This window comes from Oncorhynchus clarkii, chromosome 16, assembly GCF_045791955.1.
Source record: "Oncorhynchus clarkii lewisi isolate Uvic-CL-2024 chromosome 16, UVic_Ocla_1.0, whole genome shotgun sequence".
In the NCBI taxonomy this organism is placed as follows: domain Eukaryota; kingdom Metazoa; phylum Chordata; class Actinopteri; order Salmoniformes; family Salmonidae; genus Oncorhynchus; species Oncorhynchus clarkii.
In genome coordinates, this window is record NC_092162.1 from 50,975,456 (window position 1) to 50,985,128 (window position 9,673).

The following is a 9,673-nucleotide window of genomic DNA, read 5'->3' on the forward strand; positions in this document are numbered from 1 at the left end:
TTCCTCCTCCGAAAATATAGTGTTCAGGGTAACCTGCAACATAGTTCTGAGGGGAATGCCGCCCATAAAGACAACGGTGCAGCTTCCCATCTCGAGTTTGAGGGAACGCATCAACACATGGAACCAAACAGGCGAACATAGGAGGTTATAGGACCAACTGCAGTTCTTCTGCCTCTTCTCAACTTGAATTACCAACAACATCACAGTTGTCTGTGCACAGACCTCCTTTAGCTTCTCAGCACACTCAGGTGCCAGAACACTCAGTGAAGACATCAGTGGACACAAATGGCAACTTCCAGTGAAAAACATCTTAATTGAACTAATCATGAACGTGTGAACCCCTTAGGGCTTTTAGATGTATTTAACTATGGCAGCCTAATAAGTGATGAATAATGTATGCACTGTATAGTGTGAAAGTAATGTAATTTTAATGTAGGCAGGATGTTAATTAAAAACATTTAATTACAATACTATTTATAGCCATCCTCACACTTTTGTGGATATGAAGACAAAGCAGCATGAATGAGTCCCTGCCATTTTTTATAATTGTTATCACAGTGATATCATCTAATGCAGTCACCCAGTGAATCTCAGCACCTAGCTCTCTCTCATCCACTCCTGCCCTGTATGCTCACTAAATTGCACAGTCTAGATTATTTTTCCATCTTGCTACCACCCACAAGTGCTGCTTTGATGAGTTTAACATTACACCTTCCTCCAACCTTTCCCCTCAGCCAAGTTCCCCTTGGTGGTAATAAGTTACAGTATGTAACATCTCTTCACACTCTACTCTCCATCCTCCCCTTCAGTCCAGCGTGTCCACCTGATTGGGCAACAGCAGGGGCAGCTCAATCCCAGCGTGGTCGTCGTCAAACAGGTTGACGGCGTCTGTGGCGGTGGCAGGGAGCTGTGGGGGGTCGGAGGCCAGGGAGGGGGGCTCCGTGGGCAGGTTGGGCTCGCCGGAGTTGCGGAGGGAGAGGGAGAGCGCCAGTGAGGGTCTGTGGGGCGAGTGGGTGGAGCAGCAGGGCAGCAGCCTCCCCAGGGCCCGTTTGAAGTCACGCATGAACAGCGGGTAGATGATGGGGTTCATGGTGCTGTTACAGTAGCCCAGCCAGGTGATGGCGTCAAAGAGCGCCGGGGGAACACACTCACATACCGCCTGACGAGAAAGAGAGAGAGAGAGAGAGAGAGAGAGAGAGATAGAGAGAGAGAGAGAGAGAGAGAGAGAGCAAAAGGCAGGCACCGGGGTTGTGTTCAGTATGTACGTAGCATGAAGATGTTGTGAAACAATTTTTTGAATTAAAAGTATTCTTGTAGGAAATATGTAGCCAGTAAGAGGTAAAACAGAAAATAATATTGTAAAGGCTCTTTTCATTAGCGTACGGAACCTAATTAGAACATAGATATACATACACACACACACACACATATACACATACATATACACATATATATACTGCTTATACATGTAGGGACATAACCCATAGAAGGGTGAAAGACTGGCTCACTATGGCGTATCAGAGAGAAAGGGAGAAGACTGCTGTTGGAGTGTCCTATATTATGAAGATGAATGAGGGAGGCAGTGAGTGAGAAGCTGAAAAGGGAGGGGGGTGTTCACATACCACATTGCATGTGAAAGGAAGGCAGACACTTGAGCCCTCTGTCTGCTATATTCTGGAGGAGTGAAGTGAGGGACACAGATGGGAAATGAAATGACTGGATCATTGAAAGCCTGAAAGCAGGACAACGATAAGTACCAATTTAGATTAAATCCTTTTATGTCACACACTTAATCCTGCAGATTAACATGCTCCCCTTGTTTTTTGATAATGAGCAAATGGTGAAGGGGGGTACATTTTATGTTTGGCTTCTTTCACCTAATCAAGCATCTTATCATTTTTCTCCCTAAAATTCTACAACCCCAAAAAGACCATGGTATTGACACATTCTTGGGATGAGCCCCACCCCCCCCCCCCCCAATTGTATTTCACACATTGCTTTTATGCTGAACTACATGGCAACACTCCAGCAATGATAAAGCTGGGTGATGGAACAGTAAAAACACCCAATCGAGTCACTGAGGCAAATGAAATATGGAGCTCAGATGAAGACCACAGACCTGAATGGAAAGAAATAGGATTCCAAAATGTTAGTTTTTCACTGTGAATGAAGATATACTCTACACGTGAGACATCTTACAATAATATTACAATATAAACATTTGTTTTGGCAAAAGTAAAATAAAAAAGTTTGTCTGTCTCCTAGAATTTGGCACTAAATTCAAGAAGGATGAGTGGACATTAAATATACAGTATGTTCCAGTAGATAAGGGAACATTTTCAAGCCAAATTCCTGTCTTTGATTTTCTACTGCTTATTATTCCACTTGACCGACATCCATTTCCATTCATAAAACCAATCTACTTAGTATCCACTTGACCCCACCCCCTCCCCGTTTTGGTGCCCGTTTTGGTATTTTCTTAGCACTACACAGTTAGTTCAAATAACTGAGTTTGGGAAACCCTATTCTAGCTGACACCTTTCCCACAGGAATAAGGCAACCTCAGAGCACACACAAAGCAAACTTAATTGCCATAAGATGGAGCGTCACACACGGAATGGATGTGATCAAGGTTCTGTAATACAGGGAATAATTGGCAATGAATAGGGAGGGTGTACACAAACATAATGATAACAGATGTGCTATACAATATACTGTGTGCATGTGGGTTGCAAGTTTCGACCCTGAGAAGATGAGCTTCAACCAATTTATAGATTTCTATTCATCTCCGCTCAGAGCAGCTAGCTGATCCCCTAGTGTTGAGCTCATAATTTTTTGAAAAGCCAATGATTGAAATGTGCTTTGAATCCCAAAGTTTACTGCAAGCGCTGCAAGAAGAAACAATATCATTGATATCGAAGAGAAATAATGACCAGATTCGATTGTGCATTTTATAGGCCAATTTCTTTATTAATGTGGAGGTAAAGTGAACGTTTGGAAATTGAAATTTCACTAGGATTTCAGGAGAACATGTATGCTCTTCTATGCTTGACATTAATGTAATAGTATGTTTAAATCACTCTTTAATAAAGAGGCCGATACAGTTTGAGCCACTGACCTGGGCCATGTTGGTGATGAAGAAGGGCAGCCAGGCGCTGAAGAAGAGGCCCAGCAGGACTCCTAGGGTCAGACTGGCCTTCACTGCCCTCCGTCCCTGCCGGTGGGCCAGCCGCCGCTCGCTGTTCACCGACAACTGAGGACAGAGGGACAGACAGGGCGGTCAGAGACAAGGGCCGTGTCCGAATACCTATACTTGCATCCTAAATAGGCCATTTGAGTATGCAATAGTTTAATAGTGTGCGACATTTCAAAAATCAAGTATACTTTAAATGCCCGGATGTCATACTAATTTCGGTTTGACAACAGCTGGCTAATTAGATATGGAGATGCGCTACGGAAATCAACTAATAGCGGGAAACAACGCAATAATGTATTCTCAGTATCAAAAATAGGTTTTATAGAATGAGAATTTTCAAAAATCTAGTATGGTTTAAAATGCCATGATGTGATGGCCTATTCATTTCAGTTCTTCATCTAGTATAATTTGATGCACAGTTTTCCACAATGCATTGGAAGAGGTTGGCTGCAAGTGATAGGCCCTGGTTGTCTTCAAGTAGCCTGACAAAAAAACTAGGCTGCTTAATTGGGAAGATGCTGAATAGCGGATTTCTGTTTTCTCATTGAAAAGTGTTGTTCTCTTTTAAACTACACTGAACAAAAATAAAAAACACAACATGTAAAGTGTTGGTCCCATGTTTCATGAGCTGAAACACAGTGGGGAGAACAAGTAATTGATACACCGCCGATTTTGCAGGTTTTCCTACTTACAAAGTAATTTTTGTAATTTTTATCATAGGTACACTTCAACTGTGAGAGACGGAATCTAAAACAAAAATCCAGAAAATCACAATGTATGATTTTTAAGTAATTAATTTGCATTTTATTGCATGACATAAGTATTTGATCACCTCCCAACCAGTAAGAAATCTGGCTCTCACAGACCTGTTTGTTTTTCTTTAAGAAGCCCTCCTGTTCTCCACTCATTACCTGTATTAACTGCACCTCTTTGAACTCGTTATCAGTAATAAAAGACCCCTGTCCACACACTCAATCAAACAGACTCCAACCTCTCCACAATGGCCAAGACCAGAGAGCTGTGTAAGGACATCAGGGTTAAATTGTAGACCTGCACAAGGCTGGGATGGGCGACAGGACAATAGGCAAGCAGCTTGGTGAGAAGGTAACAACTGTTGGTGCAATTATTAGAAAATGGAAGAAGTTCAAGATGACTGTCAATCATCCTCAGTCTGGGATCTCACCTCGTGGGGCATCAATGATCATGAGGAAGGTGAGGGATCAGCCCAGAACTACACGGCAGGACCTGGTCGATGACCTGAAGAGAGATGGGACCACAGTCTCAAAGAAAACCATTAGTAACACACGCCGTCATGGATTAAAATCGTGCAGTGCACGCAAGGTCCCCCTGCTCAAACCAGCGCATGTCCAGGCCAGTCTGAAGTTTGCCAATGACCATCTGGATGATCCAGAGGACGAATGGGAGAAGGTCATGTGGTCTGATGAGAAAAAAATAGAGCTTTTTGGTCTAAACTCCATTCGCCGTGTTTGGAGGAAGAAGAAGGATGAGTACAACCCCAAGAACACCATCCCAACCGTGAAGCATAGAGGTGGAAACATCATGGATGGGACAATGTATCGCGTGATCTTGGCCAACAACCTCCTTCCCTCAGTAAGAGCATTGAAGATGGGTCGTGGCTGGGTCTTCCAGCATGACAACGACCCGAAACACACAGCCAGGGCAACTAAGGAGTAGCTCCGTAAGAAGCATCTCAAGGTCCTGGAGTGGCCTAGCCAGTCTCCAGACCTGAACCCAATAGAAAATCTTTGGAGGGAGCTGAAAGTCCATATTGCCCAGCGACAGCCCCAAAACCTGAAGGATCTGGAGAAGGTCTGTATGGAGGAGTGGGCCAAAATCCCTGCTGCAGTGTGTGCAAACCTGGTCAAGAACTACAGGAAACGTATGATCTCTGTAATTGCAAACAAAGGTTTCTGTACCAAATATTAAGTTCTGCTTTTCTGATGTATCAAATACTTATGCCATGCAATAAAATGCAAATTAATTACTTAAAAATCATACAATGTGATTTTCTGGATTTTTGTTTTAGATTCCGTATCTCACAGTTGAAGTGTACCTATGATAAAAATTACAGACCTCTACATGCTTTGTAAGTAGGAAAACCTGCAAAATCAGCAGTGTATCAAAAACATGTTCTCCCACTGTAAATGATCCCAGGAATGCACAAAAAGCTTTTCTCTAAAATGGTTGTTTACATTCCTGTTCGTGAGCATTTCTCCTTTGTCAAGATAATCCATCCACCTGACAGGTGTGGCATATCAAAAAGCTGATTAAAGAGCATGATCATTACACAGGTGCACCTTGTGCTGGGGATTTGTCACGCAACACAATGCCACAGATGTCTCAAGTTTTGAGGGAGAGTACAATTGGCATGCTGACTGCAGGAATGTCCACTGTGTAACCAGCCAGCCCAGGACCACATTCGGCTTCTTCACCTGCGGGATTGTCTGAGAACAGTTGATGAAACTGTGGGTTTGCACAACCAAAGAATTTCTGCACAAACTGTCAGAAACCGTCTCCGGGAAGCTCATTTGCCTGCTTGTCGTCCTCACCATGGTCTTGACCTGACTGCAGTTCGATGTCTTAACTGACTTGGGCAAATACTCACCTTCGATGGCCACTGGCATGCTGGTGAAGTGTGCTCTTCACGAATGAATCCTGGTTTCAACTTTACCGGGCAGATGGCAGACAACGTGTATGGCATTGTTGGGGCAAGTGGTTTGCTGATGTCAACGTGTGAACAGAGTGCCCCATCGTGGCGGTGGGGTTATGGTATGGGAAGGCTTAAGCTACGGACAACAAACACAATTGCATTTTAGCGATGAAAATTTGAATGCATAGAGATACTGTGACGAGAGGCCCGTTGTTGTGCCATTCATCTGCTGCCATCACCTCATGTTTCAGCATGATATTGCACAGTCTCATGTCACACGGATCTGTACACAATTCCTGGAAGCTGAAAATGTCCCAGTTCTTCCATAGCCTGTATACTCACCAAACATGTCACCCACTGACCATGTTTGGGATGCTCTGTATCGACATGTACGACAGTGTGTTTCAGTTCCCGCCAATATCCAGCAACTTCGCACAGCCATTGAAGATGAGTGGGACAACATCCACGGGCCACAATCAACAGCCTGACCAACTTTATGCAAAGGAGATGTGTCATGCTGCATGGTCACTGGTTTTCTGATCCATGCCCCTAATTTTTTTTAAAAAGTGTCTGTGACCAACTGATGCATATATGTATTCTCAGTCATGTGAAATCCATAGATAAGGGACTAATTAATGTATTTAAATTGACTGATTTCCTTATATGAACTGTAACTCAATAAAATCTTTGAAGTTGTTGCATGTTGCGTTTATATATTTTTTCAGTGTAAATACTAAACCATTTTTTAATTTCTGAATTTGTCGGCACCGTGGATCTCGGGATGTATCTGCGTTGTTGAAATCACATCAGTCATTTATGGATCAAGCCTTAGCAGTCGTTTTGATCTTGGTCCCACTGATCCGTGCTTTAGTTTATGTTTCTGTCCAGCGGTTCCAGGTTTTTCTGTGCAATAGCCTTTTGATGTGAACATTTGAAAAGTTTTGGTGTGCCTACTAGGCTATTTGATTTAATGTATATGTTACAGGACTTTGGTTTCACTAATGCATTTGTTGAAATGGAACCAAATTATATGTTTCTGTCTTCAGAGTTTTTTAAATAGGATAGATGGATTATATGGGCTAAAGTGTAGGTCGAATGTGATAGTCTGCAAATAACCAACCTGAGTGAGCCCATTACTCAATTTCTATTCTATTCAGAGTTTAGAGAAATTAATCAAATTTGAAATGAGATATTTTCATGCTGGTCAATGTGATGCATGTCTGAATTTGGAAAAATCCACATATTCATTCAGGAGCTGCTACTGCGTTGCGGCTCTGGCATACTGTATCGCCTCCTTTTTACTAAACGGTAGGTGCTAAATAGTAGGCTATGCGACAATGAGTACATAGTATGCCGTTTTAGTATGTAGTATGCTAGTATAGGTATTCGGACACGGGAAAGGACTGCATCTCAGTGTATCCAAAAACCTAGGTATTTATTTAATTTTACAAGGTAGCTACAGGTCCACATTGTTACATGATTCTTAAAACATTTTCCAGACACTCTTATCCAGAGTGACTAACAGGAGCAATTAGGGTTAAGGACTTTGCTCAAGGGCACATCGACACATTTTTCACCTAGTTGGCTCGGGGATAAGAACAACGCTCTTAACCTCTAGGCTACCTGCCGCCCTAAAACTGTTTACCTGTTCGCGGCATGCACAATTTCAAGGATTTGCAAATGAACTTGAATTAAAACAATGAAGTGGAATTAAAACAATATTTCCAGGGTGAGCACAAATCTAATGCATAGAAAGTTATTTGTGTACAAACAGCAAACCGGTATAAATAGCTTTAAGCACCTATGTAACAATATGCACTTACACAAAAGCTAACATTTATAGCTGGAGTAGCAAAATAAAATAGATTATAGCTTCCACCACATTGCTTTCAGACAAGAAGATGTCACTTAGATGCATCTTTGGCCTGATTTGTCGAGGAGTCTCAGAAAAAAGGAAAGGTATGTAGGCCTAACTCTTGCATTTAACAAGATGTAATGCTCACATTGAAAGAGATGTGAAGTGTTGTTGAAAACATTGAAAAGTCAGTGTGGAATAACATTGTTATGAATCACTTTCCAAGGCCCTCAATCTCAGGAGTGTAGCACAGGTCATTGACTAGAAAAATACAATGCAATGTCTGTGCCATTTATTCTATCAACCAGTTCTCCATCAACAGGCGCCATTGCCCCTCCTCCCTCTTTGTATCTTTCAGAGGATTTGTTATTGACCATGAATTTCTGTTGGGCAGAACATAATCTGAAACACAACCAAAACAAACTGCAAATGCATTCAATACATTTGTAAAGTCACAAGCTTGATGTAATCATTGTGTGCTAGTAATATGGGATCAAACACTAAACTTTTGACTAAATTGAATACTCTTTAAGTGAATTTAAAATGTGGGGGATTAGATACAAGTGTATTCATTTCTAAACTGTAAAACAGATATGCATGAAAACACTCATAAATGGTGACATTCTGTACTGTTGTCTCATATATATATTTTTTATGCTGGAGTATAGACCCAAATTGAAAGTTTTAGCTTCACTGTCCAAATAAATACGTAGGGGAGTGTACACACATCTAATCAGCCCACAACACCTTCATAATCTCAAATTCTTGAATCCATCTCCCAAGTCAATGGCTGTGTCCTAATTATTTTAGCTAAATCCCCACATTTGTTTTCCTTCATGACAACTAATCTGAGAGGGCATGAGAGGCAGAGAAGGCACCATGGTGGAAACCTATCCAGGCACACACTGATCATACAGGGACGGATTATACAGCATTGGGATGTAGCCTCATTGTATCCCCCTTCATTTCCTCTACCACCCCACGCTCTCACCGGCACGTGGCGTGACACAGGGTTCTCCTGATGACTGTAGTCATCTCCTTCGAGGTGAGCATGTCCGGCGGCGCCCCCACCTGGTGACGGAGGGTGAGAAGGCTCCTCAGGCGAATGGTGCGGGTACGGAGGTTGACTTAGCGCCGCCACCCGCCTCGCCTGTCTCCGCGCCGCCAGGAGAATCTGACAGTAGGTGAAGCAGATGGCACTGGATGGCAGGAAGAAGGTGAGGACTGACGCCACCAGGGCAAAAGGAAAGGTAACCCGCAGACAGCACTGGAAGGACAGGCCACCGGACTGCGACAGCTGGAAGTAGGAGGCGTGGTACCACAAGCTCAGCTCTGGGTATGTGCTGACGTTGGCACTGCCAGCCCCGTGCATTGGGGAATGGCCACTCCCATGACCCAAGCTGTGCCAGTTCATCTTGATGGGCAAGAAGGAGGTGAGGGCGGCCAGACCCCAGGCCCCTCCCACCAGAAGCAGGGCCCGAGGAGGGGTCATCCTCTGCTTGTAGCGCAGCGGCGAGATGATGAGGAGGTAGCGGTCCAGGCTGATCACACACAGGTTGAGAATGGAGGCACTACAGCACATGACGTCGAAGCAGAGCCACACGGGGCAGAAGCCCGGCCACAACACCCAGGCCCCGTACAGCACATTGAGCATTGCCGGCGGCATCACCACCAGAGCCACCATCAGGTCAGACAGGAAGAGAGACACCAGGAAACAGTTGGAGGTGTTGCGTAAGGAGCGTTGGGCAAACACCAGAGCGATCAACAGAGTGTTGCCACAAGCCGTCATCAGGATGATGAGGGATAACATGCACGCCAACAGCCACGGACCACTGCCACTGATGCCCCAGGCACTGGTTTCGGACAAGCTGCCATTGGAACTCCCTAGAGGGTTAACAGCATCCCCACTTGCAGTTGCTGCCTCTAAGCCAGGTAAGGTTGAGTTGTCCAT

General features: G+C 43.8%; 1 protein-coding gene across 1 annotated transcript; it reads right to left on the minus strand.

Moving 5' to 3' along the window:
* Positions 1-805: 805 nt before the first annotated feature.
* Positions 806-9,673, minus strand: LOC139367339 (5-hydroxytryptamine receptor 6-like). Its single transcript, XM_071105545.1, has 3 exons — positions 8,714-9,673; positions 3,119-3,253; positions 806-1,159 (listed from the first exon to the last, which is right to left on the minus strand). Exons 1-3 carry the CDS (start codon positions 9,671-9,673, stop codon positions 806-808), a joined length of 1,449 nt encoding a protein of 482 aa, XP_070961646.1.